The following is a 21474-nucleotide window of genomic DNA, read 5'->3' as shown; positions in this document are numbered from 1 at the left end:
TATGAAATCAAACTTATAAGATAAAGAGCCTGTAAACATTAGACCTTACCCATTAAGCCCTCCAAAAATGAAAATTATGAAGGAAATCATAGATGACTTATTAAGACAAAAATATTATTAGACTAGTTTATCGAGCTACTCTAGTCCTACTTTTTAGTTGGTAAACCAAACAGTGATAAATTTCGCATGGTCATAAATTACTCTAAGTTGAACTCAAAGCTCGAAAAGGTTAACTATCCTATTGGTGATTTACATCAAAGTTATCATTACTTGGAAGGAGCTTGTTATTTACAGTTTTGGATCTATGTAATTCCTTTTATCAAATAAAAGATTAAAGAAAAATTGTAAACACTTAACAGCTTTCTCTACTCCATTTTCGAGCTACGAGTGGAATAGGGTACCTTACGGCCTGCATTGTGGTTCTGGCTTATTAAGCTCATATCTTGATAGAGTCCTTCATGGTATAAAATTTCAGTATTGTATGAATTTTGTAGATGACCTAATAGTATTTTCTAAAAGTTTGGAAGAGCACATTATTCATTTAAAAGAAGTCATTAAAAGATTAAGTGATCACAATCTAAACAGTCAATCCCAGTAAAGTGAAGTTTGCCTATAAGGAAGTGAGCTTTTTAGGCCATAAAATAAGTAAAAATCAATATAAAATAGACCCTGAAAGAACAGTTGCAATTAGGGAATTTGAACCTCCAAAGAATGTTAAACAAGTCAGTCGATTTATAGGAATGGAATCATAATTTTTCTAAATACATAAAAAGATTATGCTAAAATAGCTAGTCCATTAAATGAACTCAGAAAAAAGAAAGTAAAATTTAATTGGACAGTTGAGTGTAATGACAGTTTTGTGAAGCTAAAATCATGTATAAGTAACCCCCCAGTGCTCAGGATAGCTGATTTTAATAAACCATTTATACTTATGTGTGACGCAAGCGAGGATTGGTTTAGGAAGTACCTTACTTCAGGAATTTAATGGAGATAGTTACCAATAGCTTACTATTCAAAGAAATTCACAGACGCAGAGAAATGTATGTCAGTATATGAGAAGGAAGCACTGTCTGTCATTTTAAGCATGGAAAAGTTTCATTCTTACCTAGAAATTCAGCCTTTTTTATTAATTAACTGACAACAGCGCACTTTCTTGGTATTAGGTCATTTTAGAAAGCTTGGTAGGTTAGGTAGGTGGGTAGAAAGAATAATTAAGCTTGCCATTTATAGTACAGCATGTGAAAGGAAGTGACAACAAGGTGCTGATTGTTTATCAAGGATGCATGAAATTGTTTCTAGATGAAGCTAATAATAAGAATAAAATTAGTACAGATAATAGTAATAAGAAAAATAAGCAATACAAGAAACATAGATGTGTAACATAAGAAGGTAGTTAAAGATGACAAAATTGATGTTATTCAATTACATGTTATAAAAGATTTCCCATTAGCGTTCACTAAAATTGTACAACACCAGAAAAATGATGTAGAAATTCAAGATATTGTTAAAAGTATAGAGAGAAAAGAAAATAGTGCAATTTATATTAAATAAAGGTGTACTTATGTTTAGAATAAGTGATAGAAATAAGGGTAAAATTTATTTGCCAAAAATGTTTGATTGAAATGATTTTTAATTATTATCACTCAAGTTTCTTGAGGTCATCCAGGTATAAAAAGAAACCATTGCAAAATCACAGAACATTTTTACAGGCCAAACTTAGTTAATGAAATTAAGAATAAAATTAAGAACTGTGCTTTATGGTAAAATGTCTAAGCCTGCCAACGTATATAACGAGGGCCAATTAATCGCTACTCATGCCAAACAAGCCTTGGAAAGAATATATATTGATATATTTGGTAGCTTAGTTAGAACTAAAGATGGTTATAATAATATTTTAATTGTGGTTGATGATATGACAAGATACTGTTGGTTAATACCTTTAAGAAATTGTAAGAGTATATCTGTCATAAGAAAATTAGAGGAAATTGTTTTTAATAATTTTTCAACTTGTCAAGTACTTGTGTCAGATAATGGCAGTTTGTTTTAAAAGTGAAGAGTTTAAGCAGTTTTGTTTTTAAGTATGGTATTGAACATCATAAGTATAGTTCCTTACAAACCATCAGGGAATAGATCTGAGAGATACCTTAGAAATTTAAAAAAAGCATGTTACAAAGCATTTTATCATGAAAGCAAGATATGTGGAAACAAAGATTTAAATTATTTACAAATGAGTTTTGAACACAGCTTTAAATGAAGTATAAATAGTACTCCATTTAAGCTTATGTTAATCATAGTCCTAACCATGCTTAAGTAATTTATGGCGAATAAATGACCTGATAGACAATAAGGTAACACCTCAAGAAATTAGTATAAAAATTAAAAATGCAATAAAGAATGTAAAGAAATCTGTAGAACACAATAGAGGAAGAGTGAGATATTCAGAGGAAAAGGTCAAACACCCATTTAAATTAGGATCAAAGGTATTTTTAAAAACTCATTTTCTCAGTAATAAAGCAAATAAGTTTCAAAAATAAGCTTGGTTTAAGGTACACTGGCATTTACTCTATAATATATTTCTTAAATCCTGTTGTTGTACTTATTCAAAAAATTGGTGAACCACATATTGTGAAAAGAGCACATATAGCCAGTTAAAAACCAGCATAGAATATTGTAGATTGCTGAATTTAGTTAAGTATTAACTTAAATAGTTAAGTTGTAAAATATACTGCATAAAATAATTATTGTAAATACAAGGCATTAAACAGTTGTTAAATGTAAATACTTGAAGTTAATAGAATCATAATACTGAATTTTAATATGTTAAAGTGTATTAAATATGTTTGACTCACTGGATGTAAAATAAATTCAAAATTTGGAAATCTACACTTGAAAGCTTTCCTTGTAACCGAAACACTAACACTGACGAGACAAAACAACATGCGCCGCGACTACACACTGAACTTTTTACGTAATTTGAATCACGGTATCACGAAACAAACTTTTTGATACGACTACTTCCACGGAACGCACTCAACTGAACTGAAAGCTTTCAGGATATTTTTCTAGTTTTGGTAAGGTTTTAACCTGCTTAAAAATAAAATCCAGTAATTCAAACAAAATGTACATAATAGACTAAGATAAAAAGTACACTTACAAAACGATAAGAAATTAATTAGAAAGACATCATTGCAGGAAATCATTAGAATGAAAATGATGTAATGACATTGTAATGCCATTAGGTTATTTTATAATGATGATAACAGAAATATCTATAAACATCATTGAAATAACGTGCAATAGATAAGGTTGACAGTGATTAATGACTCTATTTAAGTTGTAGTGAATGTGCTGTGAGCTGAGTTTGTATCCGCAGTTCAAAACCTGTTGCTGCACACGGGCGGCGTTTCCGGTAGTGGCACGGACATTGTTGTCATTGTTGACTGTTGTCGCGCGCCCTGGCCCGGCCCGCACCTCAGCCGCATGTGGCTGGTTCCTACTCTCACTAGCCCCTAACATTACTGGTACCCCGGGCCCGTACCTCAGTGTCATGGGACAGGTAGAAGGAATGATGAATTGAACTTTTAATGATTTAATAAAAATAAAGTTTTAGTTTATATATCTTCAAATAGATTAAGAATATAAAGGGATTATTTACTTTAAGAATTAAGCCTGAAGATAGGAATTAGTTGAATTTTGAGTTTTTATGTGTAAAACAAATATGTATTTAAAAAATGACATGTTGGCAAGTTTGAATATTTTGGAAAATTTTTCCTTTTTTTTGAGGGAGAGATTTTGTACCCGTATATGCAAATAGTTACAATAATACATTGTTAAATAAAAAAAAATGGAAAATTGAACCTAGATCTAGAACCTAGAACCTAGAAAATTTTTACACCATTAGAAAGTTTCTATGAATTTATAGTGTGGAATTTGGTAAGTAATTTCGTAGCATATTTAAAGATAAAAAATCATTCAGACATACAGTATCTCATCATCTGTAGTACGTTTACAAGTCTTTGTACATATAGTTGAAAATGTCATGTTCACTAAAAATGTTATTGCAGCATTTGGCTTCCCTAGTGCTGAAATAACTTTACTTCGAGTTTCACCTTAATTGCAGAGTTAAAGGTAATTTCGGTGTTATTGACCAAAATAACAGAATCCTGGATCCTACAGTAAGACTATTCATGGGTACAATTACCCAACAATATTCGGCTGTATTGGCAACCATCTTGAATTTTATTCTATAAAAAGAATATTAATGTATAAATCATTTGTCAATCTCATAATTATTCATAAAGTGTTGGGAGTGTCTACTTTTAAAGAAAGACGCGTCTTATACCAGTGTTCATACTTAAAACTGTCCGACTAAGTATTATGGAACAATAGTTCGAACAAATGTTCTGTTTAGAGTTCATATTAAAGAACTTGCCTGGTCAAATAAGATGTCCTTTACCTTTTATCTTTTCCTGATTTATTGAGCTACACGTATGGTAGTCTCGGTCTAGTGTATCTTGTTTATAGCGGAAAATACTTTGTACATAAACAATTATGATTTTTACTACTATCTGACAAGTATATACAATTCTTTGTTTAGAGTTTGTTACTGACGATAGAAGGTTTGAAAGGATTTCGGACAGTTGCCATCGTTATAGGTTATATAAGGTATAACAACGTATAACATTGATTTTCTAAAATTTATATTGTTACATTTGTTTTGAATCTTATTTCATATTGCCCGCCTCTGTATTCTATTCAAATTAATTTAATTCGATAAAAATAAAAGCAAAAGAGAGGTCAGCAATATCAATATCACAACACGAAAGTAGTTTCCTACATGGTCAAATAAATGCCCGTGGGTGGGAAATGAGCATATACAATGCACAATCTCGATAACATTATGAACGAAAAAAAAACTATTTTACATTAATAAAAAACTCGATCTATTAAATTTATTGTATATTTCTAATAAATTTGTATTGTATTTTCTCCTTTCTAAAAGTGCGCAGTAAAAGATTACATGTCTCATATCATAACAAAGCATGTAATTTATGCCAAGTAATGTTATAAAGAAATTACTTTGTCCTATTTCCGTACCTAGAAGCCGAGAACGAAGATCGCACCTGGTAGCATGATGTAGCCTCTGGACTTTGGTACAATGGAATAGCCTAGATATCGTTTGTTCCGTTCCGAAACTTTCTCTACATCTGACTGATGTGTTCCGACTTCGGCAGTTAATTTCTTAGAGTGAACTTCAGGAACTTCTGCAATTGGGTCAAAGTTTTTTATTCTTCAACCACATACCGATCGATCTATACCTAACATGCACGCTATACGGATCGATCTATACCTAACGTGCACTCTATACCGATCAATCTATAATCTACCTAACGTGCACTCTATACCGATCGACCTATACCTAACGTGCACTCTATACCGATCGATCTATACCTAACGTGCACTCTATACCGATCAATCTATAATCTACCTAACGTGCACTCTATACCGATCGACCTATACCTAACGTGCACTCTATACCGATCGATCTATACCTAACGTGCACTCTATACCGATCAATCTATAATCTACCTAACGTGCACTCTATACCGATCGATCTATACCTAACGTGCACTCTATACCGATCGATCTATACCTAACGTGCACTCTATACCGATCAATCTATAGTCTACCTAACGTGCACTCTATACCGATCGACCTATACCTAACGTGCACTCTATACCGATCGACCTATACCTAACGTGCACTCTATACCGATCGAATCTATACCTAACGTGCACTCTATACCGATCGACCTATACCTAACGTGCACTCTATACCGATCAATCTATAATCTACCTAACGTGCACTCTATACCGATCGATCTATACCTAACGTGCACTCTATACCGATCAATCTATAATCTACCTAACGTGCACTCTATACCGATCAATCTATAATCTACCTAACGTGCACTCTATACCGATCAATCTATAATCTACCTAACGTGCACTCTATACCGATCGACCTATACCTAACGTGCACTCTATACCGATCAATCTATAATCTACCTAACGTGCACTCTATACCGATCGACCTATACCTAATGTGCACTCTATACCGATCGACCTATACCTAACGTGCACTCTATACCGATCAATCTATAATCTACCTAACGTGCACTCTATACCGATCGACCTATACCTAATGTGCACTCTATATCGATCGACCTATACCTAACGTGCACTCTATACCGATCAATCTATAATCTACCTAACGTGCACTCTATACCGATCAATCTATAATCTACCTAACGTGCACTCTATACCGATCGACCTATACCTAACGTGCACTCTATACCGATCAATCTATAATCTACCTAACGTGCACTCTATACCGATCGACCTATACCTAATGTGCACTCTATACCGATCGACCTATACCTAACCTATAATTAGGCCTCTATACCTAATTAGGCCTATACCTAACCTATAATGTGCAAACACCTCTTCGGTGCAGATCGTATGCGGTGCACTCTAATGAAAAAAATTTATAAATTATATGAACTAACTAGATTTTTTGTTATGACTTTTAGGTATAGTTTTATTTTTTTATTCTAAATCAATTACTAAAAAAATGTATCACTTGAAGTCAATTAACATTTTTTTTAAATGGTCATAATATTTACAAAAGGCAATATGCTGAAAGATCCATTTAGTTATTGATACGAAAAATGATGATACCTATAAGATGATAAGTCTTCTGACTAATGTAATTAACTGGAACAGTAAATTTTGTTTCCACCTAGAAAAAATAGGAAAAAATATTATGTAAAGCGCCTATTTAAATATACGGATGATCTCTAAGGGATTTGAAATTGTGATACTAATATTATTATGACACTTTAGTAATTTCTACAACATAATGCAGCTCTTTTATATTAGTTCTAGATCATGTAATTCCAGTACTATATTACTGAATAAAAAAAGTAAACGAGTTGTCCATATCACGTCAATAAAGGGAAATTAACTAGATGTCCGTAACTGAGTAACTCGTAAAAATATATTTCTTTTAAGATTTATGACTTACAATGAACACAGTACATTTATTGTGTGTATTGATAAAAATTACCGGTTTAAAATAATTAGGAAGTAATGGCGATTCTGGTTTATAGCGTTGTGTATGCAAAACACTAATATTTATAGGCCTCATTAAATGCCAAGTAAGACTTGATAGAGTCAATTTTACTATCCATTACGCATCAGTTATCTGTTACCGCGTGTTTTATGGATTCAGATCTCAGGTAGGATAGGTAGACTGCGGCGGCGGTGGACGAACGTCGGGGGCGGGGTCGAGGGGCGGCTGCGCCTGGCGTCGGGACGCCATTGGAGCGCCGCCGCGACGCCGGCCCGCGCAGAGAGATCGATGCCGACAGGGAGAGCGAGTGAGAGAGGGAGAGATTGCGAGAAACGAGACCGAAGTAGAGAGAGAGAAAGAGGGAGAGAGAGAGAGAGCGCAGAACGAGATCGTACGTATCGGATCCCAGGTAAAGTCAACTTGTATTGACCGGCTCGCGCGAGGTTTAGAGTGAGGGGCAGGGTGAGGGAGGGGGAGGGAGACCGCGAAAGTAGGCTACCTACAGTCAGTCAGTCAGTTCGCTATCATGTGTTGATAGGGAGTGATCTTTGTTAGTGACGTCACATAGTGGAGTGGTGCTTCTGATTACCAGCTCCGTCAGCCGCTACACATCACCATGACATCGGAGATCCTCACAGACGTAAGTCCTTCCATCCGCTCAATCTCCACACCGGAAATGTGAAAACTCGAAAAGCGAATCACCACCACCAGTAGAAATAAAAACAATTGAAAACATCAAATCGAGCACTGGTGCGAGTACTGTAGTCGAAACCGTAAAATAAAAGTAATAACTGTCCTGTTAACAAAATCACCATGATCATAAAAATAAGGAAATTTGTTTAAGAGGTGTCACCAACAAAACAGGTTAATACAAACATATTCGTCATTATAAACATAACACCTTTACTGAAATAGTTATTTACACATTTAAACGTTAAAATTAAGTATTAAAATGTATCAAAAAACTTATAAAAAATTGCGAATTAAATAAGCACAAGACCTTCAGAGGTTAGAGGGATACAATACCAACAAGAAACGCCTATCTGCATTCCATACGTTAAAGTCTTGTCATTAAGGATTAAATACAGCTAATCCTTACTCGTTTATCCTCAAACAAATACTTGGAACACGTTTAAATTCTTGGTAACAGATATTTTTTTGTTGTTATATCACTTTTTCTCGAGTTGTCCTTTCGCAGATACATTTCCCAGAATTAGGTTTTGGAAGACAAAAACGGAATGAGATAAATAATGTGGGATTTTAACGATAGGGACCTACCCGGTCCGGATAGGTCGGACGACCTTCAGGCGACCTTGGTCACGTCTAATCACTTTATATCATTTACCGTAGTAGTCACACTTCCTGTACGTATCAGCGACAAAACTGCCTGAACGGGTGACCACCGCAAGGGCAGGCTGTTGTAGGCAAGCTCTCAGGTCGTTCGGTAATGTTGTCAAATTATAGTGTCCAGTGCTTAGTTCTGGTCGTTTGTAATCAAGCACTTACAGAAACAGCGGTTATTAGGATTAATTACAATTATTTATATATTACGGGAACGGCTATTACATCAGCTGTTCTTGTTATTGCATCACTCGCTCATTCACCCGCGGCTGCTGGTTGAGTGCAGATTGAAGAAAGATGTTTAGTTTAGTTTTAAAATTCAAAATTCAAAATACGCGTTATTGATTAATACACGTTATTGAAAGTGCGTATTTAAATACGTAACGTATGACGGAAATGCAACAGCTGTAGTTTTCTTTTTACCTGAACATACTCAGTACTTGGAGCTATCAGGCCCAATTTAGCGGATTGACTTAGTGGTAGTTTCAAGACACGAAATTAACAAGTACTTCAATAAAAATTATAACAATTATAGGTCTATACATTCTCATTTAAACAATAAACGAAAAATTACTTAATTAGAGGATCATACAAAGTGACAAAAAAACACTCAATATCACTATTTTTTAATTATTAGGAATTCTAACCCTCGGTTGCCTTTGGTAATAGGGTAGTTTAAATTTTAAAAATTGAATGGTGGCTTAAAATGACTATTAAAAGCTGTTTATGTGAAAATGAATTTAAAAAGAAAATTATTAAATCTAGGAGTTCAAAAACATTGAAAAAATTCACTTTGTATCAAAAAATGTAAATACACTTTATGGAGAAAATACAAAGTCAATAAAAGATTAGGAACTTTAAACGTACTTGCCATCCATTATCAATTGAAATCTAGATGAACTGTAAAAGTAGACAATATTATGTGTTACCACATATCACACTTGAACAATGTACACCGTGTAACCATATAAGAACCAATCTTAATCGTTAACCCATATAAAAGTATGCAGTACAAATACATTTTACATAATATACAGTATGCGAACCGCTTCAGCAGTACCGTATAGGTTGCGTAATCTTGCTAGGATATCGATATGAACCCGTATAGACAATAAGCTTTGCTCCCATTGGTCCATATATATCTGTGTATCACGTGATACAGTATCTCTGCTACCGGTACGCTCCAACAGGCCTAGGCCTTCTGGTCACATGCAGAACACTGGCCTAGGCCTTCCACTCCCAAGCAGAGCCTTGGGCTCTAATTGCCCTAGACCTTCTAATCTCTTGTGGTGCTACGATTTCTATTCTCTTTCAGACTCTTAAGCTTCAACTGGTTCAGGCACTTAATTACTTACAGCACCGTATACTCTAGCAAGAGTTGGGCTTTAAACCACTTACAGAGCCTTAGGCTCTGACCGACCTCGGCTCTATAGTCTCTTGTAAAGCTTTAGGATCTAAAACGATAGGACTTCTAGGACCAACTTAGATCCTAGATGCGTTGGGTATAGTTGGTTTGTGCCTTTCCGGGTAGAGAGCCTACGAATTTAAAGAGCCATGGGCTCTAACCATGTTCATACGTTTAGGCATATGAATAGATCAAGAATATGTTTACAATTCTTCGTGGACTTATGATAAGAAAGATAAAAGGAAAAATAGTAAAAATATACATATTGATATTTAAGTTAAAAAAATCACCACATTATAACTTATTTTACATTTTTATTGATTAAAATCAGTGTACACTCCGTATCAGTCTAAAATGCATTCAGTACTCGAGTACTCAAATACTGTTAACATGTATATTCGTATAAATGCAGGCATTTATCAATTCAATTGCCTGACTTAAGAGGAAAACGTTCACTCTGAGAAATGTGTGTTATGAAGCTTAAGCAAAGTGAAGTTATGATGTAAAAGGATAATACATTAAACATTCACACTATCAAAAATTCAAACGATACAGATTACAAGTTTTAATCTAGTAAAAAAAATAGAAAACTGTTTTTACACTAGTTAGATCCTAACATGTTATATTAAAGTTCTCCATGTAAAGACTGTTAAAGGAGAATATAAGAATACATAAATTATAGTCACATAAATTATATCAGAAAATTTAGTTTTTTCTGACACTTTAATAATATAAACATATAGTATCCGTTTAAATATACATTTTAAAAATCCATTTTAAAATGAATTAAAACACGCATTAAAATTACAGATACACAGATTATTGTAAAAGTAAAATGTAAAGTAAAGTAAAGAGATGTCAACTTTTTACTTTACTTTATTAGTGTACATCCTATATGTCCATCTACTGGAGTTGAATGTAAACAACAACGTTAGTATACAAATTTCCAAGGTACAACAGTTAAGTTAACATCGTAGACGTAAGTATATTACAAAAATAAATTAATAAATAAAGAATTATTAAGAAGAAAATAAGACACTTACAGTAGACTATTTTTATTCATATAATATGATTTACATGGACTTGTTATTGTAAATTGAGTTATCTTATAATGTGCTTAGTTCAAACACCTGTTTCACCTAAAATTTGGGGTTACTTACAGAAACCCAAGGGATATTTTAGTCATATATAAAAAAATGTAACATAATTTGGAGTTCTAGATTGTGTCTAGAGGTGTATACTAGCTAAACCGGTCACACCTCTAGCTCTTTGGTTAGAATGGAATACTCAATCAACTCTAAAATTCGGTTTCAGTAGATTATCGTTTGAGGGTCGTAGATGTATTAAATAAAATAGACAAAAACACTCACATGGCTTTCACTGATAGTGTTCATAACATTAAACACTGAACACACACACAAGAAATATTTTAGTTTAGTACCTAACGTTTAATTTATTACTTTTGTTTGTAGCGTTGTAGTTACTTGATTCTGCGTTAGTATTACGCTTTCACATTTAATTCGTACAATTACAAGTAAGGCATCCGTCTTCCGTGTATTACTAGTTGTATCTAGTTATGAAGATTACTTCCCACAACTAAAAAATGTTTGATAGTAAGAGTGACACATTTTAGAATAAGGTACCACCAAATAGTGCAGGTAGTTTTTCTTGAAGAAAGCTACAGAAGTAAAATTAAATTATTTAATCCTCAATAACGGTTAAGTTGAATTGCCAAGACTGCCTTTTAACCAAGTCACATAATTAAATCTGTACTTGTATTATACATAGAGTTGGCTAAATAGATTATGTTTCTCAGTAAATTCTTCACCATATACATTCTTTTGTGACGTATGTACTGATCCTGAACGTTCTGGCCAGTGCCATACATGATATTAATAAGTAAAAAATTATGTGGATAGTGCTACTCGGTGTACTTTCTACAGAAAATTGAATAAATTCTTAGTTGTGTAATTCAATCAATTGGTCATAGTTTTAATCCATATGCGAACATAAACTGTATGCCGTACAACACATGTGAGGCATGTACAGGTTTTGGAGACACTTCAAAACCCAAAAAGCATTGCTCTGAATTTTTACTGCGATTCCTAGTATGATCTTTCGTGGGCGAGTCCTTTAATACATTTTAGAATATCTATTTGGAAAATTTGTACTTTAGATATGTACAACGTGTTTTGGTAATTATTAGGATATGGGATATTAGGGTTGGTTAGAAATATCCACAAAGCCAAAGTTTTTATGTTCAACTTTAGTAGTCTTTTTTAAGATTTGAGTTCATACGTACAAAAATGTTGCTGAATTTTAAATGTGACACTGTGTTTTCTGTATTGTAATATCGGTGTTAAATGGCATGCTGTATTTTGTTGTTTAATCAATTATTGGATCAGAATATATTGAGCTATCTCAGTGCACTATATCAATGCATGTTTGCTTTACATTATTCAATCATATAGTTATCATAATTAATAAATATGTATTACATGCTGTGAGGCGGCAAATGGAAACAGTTGTTAAAATTTAAAGGAACTATAGTTTACAAGATGACCTCAGTGCTCAGAAGTTACATGTGTTAATCTACTGCTTCACTTTGGAAATAACGAATTAATCTGGTGAGGTGTTCCTTAATATAATATCATGTTGACTCGTAGGCACAAATAAGACTACGAAGCCCTCGTTATAATTTAACTAGGAAGCAATGGCTTTAAGGATAGCATTCAAATAACCGCCTTTGACCTGGTGACGAGGTGCTTAGATGTGGTTCAATGGTTTACACTTCAAAAAATAAACAAAAATCTTAATACAGCTCTTTATGATACCTTTTCTGAGGAGAAATTTGAGGGCATTTGAGAAAAAAGTAGGCATTTGAAGCAGAATTTAGGGCCATCTTATGAAATTTAGTCAGGCCTAATGAAAAAACTATTGAGAATAATGATATAACTTTTATAGTACGGAAACGAAGATAATTGGAGGTAATGACTAGCTATTTCTTTTTACAAAAAAAACTCTCCTTATGAAATATTGATAAAAATAAAAACAATTTTGTGTGAACGAAAGATCGTTGGAGGTAACGATTAATTATTTACAAACAAAATTTCTTAATGAAATATTTATAAAAATTAAAACAATTTTATAAAAATAAATTTATTTTATTTTATAAAATAAATTTATAAAATACGTGTATCGTTTTTATTTCGGCCTGGTTTAAAAATTCCCTACAGTTTTTACTTTAAATGCCTGTAATTCCTCGTGAAGTGGTCAAAAAAGTTTTCTGATCGTTTATCTTTAGGGGTTATCTTAAAGGACAATGATCATGGTTCATACAACTGGTATATAATGGTTTATAATGGTTTCAGATATCGACGCATTTCTACTATACAGATCTTGGATAAATAGTTTTTTAAGATTTAAATTATTTTCAATAAAGGCGAACAAAAGTGGTACATTTAATTACTATAATTATTCTTCTCCAGGTATGCAAGCACAATTTTAGCTTTGAGTATTTTGTCGCAAGAGACTATGATGGCATCATCACTCAGCGGTTAGCCATCCGAAGAATAGATGTGTTGGTTGTGTTGCTCGTATTATTGAAGGGACAGCTGTGGAGGGATAAGGGTGTTTCTGATGGAACTGTTGAAATCAGATTAGTCTCTGACCGACAGACTGTTTAAACTGAACAGAAACAGACCTGCCTGAATGTTTGATTGTTTTTAGTACATCCATATATCACATCTACTTTCGAATCTGATGATTTTGAGCGTTTCAAAATTACCCTCTCACTCCAAAAATGAAAAGTGGGGAATGAAAAACCTTAATGGGATAACCCATCGAGTAATAAATAAAAAATAAGGGTCTTGAAGCAACAAATCAACGTCAGCAATAAATCGAATTCCGGACCATTCTGGCCAAATTATTACCCTTCCACAAAGATAAATTCTAACTTAACTGATATGTTAGATGGAGTCGAGTTAGAGGCACTGATTTCTACTACTATTCTTCGTATAAATGACCTGTCAGACGTTGGATTTACTGTTAAAAATCTTTTTACTTGCCCCTATAAACCCCCAGTTAAAAACTTTAACTGTATGATATCTTATTGTCGCGGCCTTGATGAAAGAAGAAAAGCGATTAAAATCTTGTATATCCAAGTTGATCCCTTCTAAGCTAACGCATTATTGAAATTAGAATATTGCTTTTGTTCAGTCTGCGCCAGTTTTGGATATAGCCTATTTACGGGTTTGTTAGTTTCGTTGATTTTTCTAGGGAATTTGAGACTTTATTGGACTGCTATTTTTGTGTACTCATTTGGACATAGGGTAATTTTAGAATCGATCATTAACGTATACATGTTGAAAATGGAGATTTGACCATTCTTAACAGTTGAAACATTACAGGAGGTAGCTATTGGGAAAACCGGCATTTCATTCTAAACCATTAATCATCCCGAACGCTATTTCTGTTTTACATTTTTGTTTGGTCAGTTTACTTTCACCTACCTCGTCCCAAGAGCTTTAACCTATTATCTTTCCATTAGACAAGGGAAAGTATAATCTGAGCGGTAGCGGAAAGGCGACTGGTAGGGCCTAAACGGTGACCCTCCACTTATCGCTAACAACACAGACGAGTAGACTACTGCAGTATGCTGCGCTGATTATTCAAAGTGGCGATATCATTAAAAAGCACATTTTATAAAGCGTTGCAGTGGTGATGAAACTTATGCCTTGCAGGTTATTCCAAGGGATCGCTCAACTGTATATTATTCACCTTATCAATGCTAATTGTAACAGCGGGCGGGGGCGGGGGCAGGGGCGGGGGCGGCCACCTATGCCTTGCTATGCCGCCGCGCGGCGCACAAACTCCGGTACTGTTATTTATTTGTTAACGGAGGACTTAGTCGGCCTTGCAGCTGGTCGGTGTTTATCGATTGTGAAACTCTGGCTGCTCTGGTAGGTCCGTATCAGACAACGAGATCGCCACCTTGAAGGTTAAAGGTCAACCATGTGGAATTAGCTCCACTATTAATATACACCCGGAGGCCTGCCTGAGTTACGTTCCTCCTCCGGTTTTCGCTATTAGTTATGCTATTTGTAACAGTCATGCTCGGTGAAGTCACTTTAAAGATGGTCATTAAATTTCATGGTCTCACTCGAGAGGGAAATGGGCCTTGCGTGCGCCGTCGTATAAAGATACGTGTAACTCGCATATTGTTAAATCTTCAACTCACTTAGAAACTTACAGTGTAAGTATGACGTGTGACTCTTATTCTTGAAATGAATTACGTGTCTTTAGAGTAACGAGAGTGGACGTTGTCACTTAGTAGTAGATTAAATCTACCGAGGTAACGTAGTGAAAGACTGTATTCAATAATTATTTTGTTTTTAAAGGATAGAAGAAAGTTAATTATATTTAGCATAACATACGAGAAAAGCCATTTTAATTAAATAAGGACAGATAAAATCTTATTTTAAAAAATAACTTCACTCCCAAGGTGCGAAGCATCGGATGGTCGAACACTACTCAAGTAGTAGGTCATATAGTTGGTAAAATACGTGTACGCTAGTACAACATTAAAAGCTACAAGTTATTCAACCGAGCAACTAACCAAGGTTGTTATGCATGTCGAATATTATACTTTATGAACTAATGAAGTCAATTAGCAGCTAAGTTCTCTTGGTAGTCTTGTAGTCATGAGGGAGCCCAGAGTTTCACATAAATTACTTTTGTACACAGTGCTTATTATTAATAATATAAAATGTACAATTTTAAATATTATTGTCACCTAAAGTTTGAAGTATATACTAGTACGCGAACTCTTCAATTCAATTCAACTTAAAAACTTCACGAGGATCAATCTCTACAATTTTCCTAATAGGTACTCCTAATACGATTAATTAATGGAAACGTGCTTAAAACACTAAAAACGTTAAAATATCAAAATGTCTTCTACGTAAAAATAAACGCGCGAAAATGTGTTGTGTAGTTCCATGTCACAATATAACATGAATACTTCTTATGAACATAAGACCACGTACAAAATGAATCTGAATCTCTTCTAAATTTCTGCCAATGGGTTCTTGAGGTGGTGCAATCAATTTTTGGTTCAAACAATATTTTTCTTTTCTTTTTTATAAATAAGGAGAAGCCCTTTTAAGCCTTATTCTGCCCGTCCTCTTGAGCTTCTGGTCTGTGTATCTAACAGAATAAGGGGGAGAGTCGATACAGTACTGATAGGTCGATGGTACTAGTAAAAAGTGCAACGGTCACAGACAGGATTTGAACCTCCGTTATCTCTAACTCAGATTCAAAGCCCAACGTCTTAGACCGCTCGGCCATCGGCAGTCCCAATGTTGAATTCATAGCTCTTTAAAATACTTTCCCGGAATACATAAAAAAGGTGGAACAGTTTTTTTATCACTCCACATGTACAGTGTGGAATTTAGGCAACACGTAATCAGGCCAAATAAAAACTACGAAATATGTGACTCTCTGAAGTTATGACTCTTGTACATGCTGAAAAGGGTTCACATTGTTCTTCAGCCGTTTTAATTTGGACGTGATTACAAAAAAAGCCAAAATTTTCAACTTGAAATCCCTGTATGTGATGATAAAGTTGTCTACTTTTTCTGAATTCAGGGAAATTACCTTAAAAGAGATTGAATGAGACTGAAATTTATTTTCAAAGCCCAAAACGGATTGTACCACCGATTAAGTATATGTAGGTTGTTCAAATCCAGCTCCTCACAATTGCCACATTTCGAACCATGAGACGCTCAAGAATTGGCCCATGACTGTCTGCAATTGAAAACGTGTTTAATTAATCTTTTTCTATAGTACAAAAAGTGGATTATCCAGACCCTAAATTGGAAGAGCACGACCTTGGTCACGCATGTAGTCCTCTACTTGAGGAAACAACAATAAATCGTCAGATTGCCACAAATTGGCACAACTGGAGAGGTCGCGGTGGCGGTGGCGGCTAAGGTGGGTGGCAGGTGGTATTTAAGCGGGCTGTTGTAAGCGGCAAGCGACATAATTACACCCCCTCAAGTATGTATGTATCTGGCGCATGATGTTGAAACCGAGGCCGGACAGGACATTTGTCAGGCGAATGTTGCGAAGGCGCAACGTGTACCGTTGCCGAATGTGCTGCGTCAGACTCCGATACTTAGATATTGAGCTCCAGACGATCGACGCGGTTTCAATTTTTCGGAATGAAATCTTTGCTCAGTAACTGGTTACTATCAAACCTACCAATACATCACAACAGGTGGTTTTACATCCCTAAGCACATAAATTTTCCATCCGGTATACAACCTGCTTTATGTTTTATTTCTCTCTTTTACCTTTTGAATTTTTTTTGTTAGAAGAAGCCGGTCCCCTATTAAGCCTTATTCTGCCCGTCCTGATGGGCCACTGGCCTGTGCGAGGATCTTATCAAACAGATAAGGGGGAGAGTCGATACAGAAAAAGGTCGATGGTACTCATAAAATGTGCAACGGTCACAGACAAGATATGATCCTGAGCTATCTCTGACCCAGACCCAAAGTACAACAACGTCTTAGACCACTCGGCATCGGCACTCCCAAACTCGAGTTTTTATGTTGAATTATTAGATACAAACTTAAAATTATTATTGTGCGTAGCCCACTATGTCTTGGGACGTATAGTTAATTAAGGGGATTTAAATACCTTGCATACTGTGCAGTGAATAATAGATATAAAACACCACTGTTTTAATTAATTGTAGGTTCTCGGGTTCGAGTCCACATACAGGAACCACCCGATACGGCCAGGCGACCTGGGGCCGAATCGTGCTAGGTTATCGCCGTATAACGTAACGCAGGAGTCAATGTCCGTAGCCTTGCCGCAGCTTTCCCGTATCACGCTAATCTCTATTAAGTTCCTTGTTCTGCTATAAACGGATTCGCACGATCGCTCTCGAATAAGTGGCAATTCCAGTGTACCATACACGTCCATCGGCCGGTGGCTGCTTCAGACGGCAACTCACTCGCTACACAACACTGTTCTGGTAACACACGTCCATCGGCCGGTGGCTGCTTCAGACGGCAACTTACTCGCTACACAACACTGTTCTGGTAACACACGTCCATCGGCCGGTGGCTGCCTCAAACGGCAACTCACTCGCTACACAACACTGTTCTGGTAACACACGTCCATCGGCCGGTGGCTGCTTCAGACGGCAACTTACTCGCTACACAACACTGCTCTAGTAACACACGTCCATCGGCCGGTGGCTGCCTCAAACGGCAACTCACTCGCTACACAACACTGTTCTAGTAACACACGTCCATCGGCCGGTGGCTGCTTCAGACGGCAACTTACTCGCTACACAACACTGTTCTGGTAACACACGTCCATCGGCCGGTGGCTGCCTCAAACGGCAACTCACTCGCTACACAACACTGTTCTGGTAACACACGTCCATCGGCCGGTGGCTGCCTCAAACGGCAACTCACTCGCTACACAACACTGTTCTGGTAACACACGTCCATCGGCCGGTGGCTGCCTCAGACGGCAACTCACTCGCTACACAACACTGCTCTGGTAACACACGTCCATCGGCCGGTGGCTCCCTCAAACGGCAACTCACTCGCTACACAACACTGCTCTGGTAACACACGTCCATGGGCCGGTGGCTGCCTCAAACGGCAACTCACTCGCTACACAACACTGGTAACACACGTTAATCGGCCGGTGGCTGCCTCAGACGGCAACTCACTCGCTACACAACACTGCTCTGGTAACACACGTCCATGGGCCGGTGGTTGCCTCAAACGGCAACTCACTCGCTACACAACACTGCTCTAGTAACACACGTCCATAGGCCGGTGGCTGCCTCAAATGGCAACTCACTCGCTACACAACACTGCTCTAGTAACACACGTCCATCGGCCGGTGGCTGCCTCAAACGGCAACTCACTCGCTACACAACACTGCTCTAGTAACACACGTCCATGGGCCGGTGGCTGCCTCAAACGGCAACTCACTCGCTACACAACACTGCTCTAGTAACACACGTCCATGGGCCGGTGGTTGCCTCAAACGGCAACTTACTCGCTACACAACACTGCTCTAGTAACACACGTCCATCGGCCGGTGGCTGCCTCAAACGGCAACTCACTCGCTACACAACACTGCTCTAATAACACACGTCCATCGGCCGGTGGCTGCCTCAAACGGCAACTCACTCGCTACACAACACTGCTCTAGTAACACACGTCCATGGGCCGGTGGCTGCCTCAAACGGCAACTCACTCGCTACACAACACTGCTCTAGTAACACACGTCCATGGGCCGGTGGTTGCCTCAAACGGCAACTCACTCGCTACACAACACTGCTCTAGTAACACACGTCCATCGGCCGGTGGCTGCCTCAAACGGCAACTCACTCGCTACACAACACTGCTCTAGTAACACACGTCCATCGGCCGGTGGCTGCCTCAAACTGCAACTCACTCGCTACACAATACTTTAATACTACAGTTTAAATCTTGTTGTGGGTCTAAACATGGAAACATAAAATTCTTTTTAGTATTGTTTAAAGATTTAAATTGTTTTGTCTCAACGTTTGGACGAATTAAAATGTGCAACTATTTGGGATTTGGTTAGTTTGGTTAGCAACTCCACTTTTAGTTGTTGATTTTAGTACCAAAATAGTTTAAACACATTTACGCAAATGCTGCCAATTTTACATAACAAAAAGTATACAGTTGTTTAAAGACGTTTTGACGCAAAATAAAAAATTACAGAAGAACCGATATCTAACGTACCTATGTTTTTTGCAACCGTTTAAATCGCCGTTATAACTGAAAGTGATAGATGGCTAAACAATTTATATCGGTTGTGCTTATATTTACTTAAATGTTAACTTTATTATAATATACAGGGTTAATAAAAAGTCTGGAGACCCCCGGCTAATATTGTAACGGCTTACACGAGAAAAACTAAACTCGCCACACATTTATGTTATATTATGAGGTACCTTTTGGGCATAATTACTGCTTCATTCACAAACCCAAAATGGGGGATTTTGGGGGCAGCTCAAAAATTTTAAATGTAAAGCCCCATCAAGTGACCTGTCATTTTCAAGTCCCTGATAAAAGAAAACAAACAACGTAAACTAGAGGTCTCTATCTTAACCCAGAAAAAAATGACTGCCAATTGAAAATTTTATAAGCCAGAATAAACTACTTACAACATAGGAATAAGTAACTTTTGGCGCAGCTAAAAACTGCCACTTTTAAGCACCACTCAGTTGATCTCTCATTTGTTAGGTATTAAGAGGCAAAGCAATCTCAAAACGAAGTATGAGTTTAAATATCAAACTTAGCAAATACAAAAGTTTAAAGAAATATTGGGAATTCCTAACTGCAGGAGGACTACATTCCACTAGTTATGAACTTTGTCCCGAATTATATGTTGTTTACACTAGTCTTATCATTGTTTCATGTTTTCAATACCATCAGTGTCTTGCCGTACTCACTTCAGTCACATTATTCCTTAATTTTATCGTGGAGCTAAGCGAACAGGAACGTATTACATTGTTAATGATGCGTGGATATGGTGATAGAATTCGATCATATGAACAAGTGAGACATTTATTTAATGAAACATTTCCTGATAGAAACCCTATATCAAAATCTGCTGTTGAAAAAACAATTAAACGTTTTGAAGAAACAGGCTCAGTGAAGAATCGGCCTAAGTCTGGAAGACCGAGATCAGCAAGAACTGAAGACCATTGTCTGGAGGTGTTGATGTCTGTTGTTGAAAACACGCATGTGTCAACAACTGCTTTGTCAAGAGAAGTGGGGATTTCTCAGGGATCCGTTTGTAAGATTTTACATGAAAATAAATACAAGCCATACAAAATTCATCTTCTACACGAGCTGAACTAAGATGACTTCGATCGAAGGGTAAAATATTGTGATGAAATTATGAGCAAAATAGATAACCAGACATTAAACTTAAATAATATTGTATTCAGTGACGAAGCAACCTTCATCCTAAACGGGGAAAGTAAATAGACACAATTCTCGTCGCGGGAGTCTACTGCTTGAGTACATCCAAGAAAATTGATAGTGGGTCTACTATGAGTGCCTTTTGTTATTTTAGTAAGTACTACATCACTTGTGAGTACATCCAAGCAAATTGATAGTGGGTCTACTATGAGTGCCTTTGTTATTTTAGTAAGTAGTACATCACTTTTGAGTACATCCAAGCAAATTGATAGTGGGTCTACTATGAGTGCCTTTGTTATTTTAGTAAGTAGTACATCACTTTTGAGTACATCCAAAGCAAATTGATAGTGGGTCTACTATGAGTGCCTTTGTTATTTTTAGTAAGTAGTACATCACTTTTGAGTACATCCAAGCAAATTGATAGTGGGTCTACTATGAGTGCCTTTGTTATTTTAGTAAGTAGTACATCACTTTTGAGTACATCCAAGCAAATTGATAGTGGGTCTACTATGAGTGCCTTTGTTATTTTAGTAAGTAGTACATCACTTTTGAGTACATCCAAGCAAATTGATAGTGGGTCTACTATGAGTGCCTTTGTTATTT

The 21474-nt window shown here is 36.3% G+C and overlaps 1 protein-coding gene across 1 annotated transcript in view; it reads left to right on the top strand.

Annotated features, from left to right (window-relative positions):
• The first annotated feature begins 7634 nt into the window (after positions 1-7634).
• The window catches only part of LOC124369992 (Krueppel-like factor 5), a 147910-nt gene continuing 134070 nt past the window's right edge, over positions 7635-21474 (top strand). Inside the window, exon 1 of the mRNA XM_046828250.1 lies at positions 7635-7774. Coding sequence (XP_046684206.1) covers positions 7751-7774 — 24 coding nt within the window. The 5' untranslated portion in view covers positions 7635-7750. The remainder of the gene's footprint in view (positions 7775-21474) is intronic.

The sequence above is a fragment of the Homalodisca vitripennis genome, chromosome X (assembly GCF_021130785.1).
Source record: "Homalodisca vitripennis isolate AUS2020 chromosome X, UT_GWSS_2.1, whole genome shotgun sequence".
Taxonomy (NCBI): domain Eukaryota; kingdom Metazoa; phylum Arthropoda; class Insecta; order Hemiptera; family Cicadellidae; genus Homalodisca; species Homalodisca vitripennis.
The sequence above is the reverse complement of the archived record's forward strand: the minus strand, read 5'-3'. Positions and strand labels throughout refer to the sequence as shown.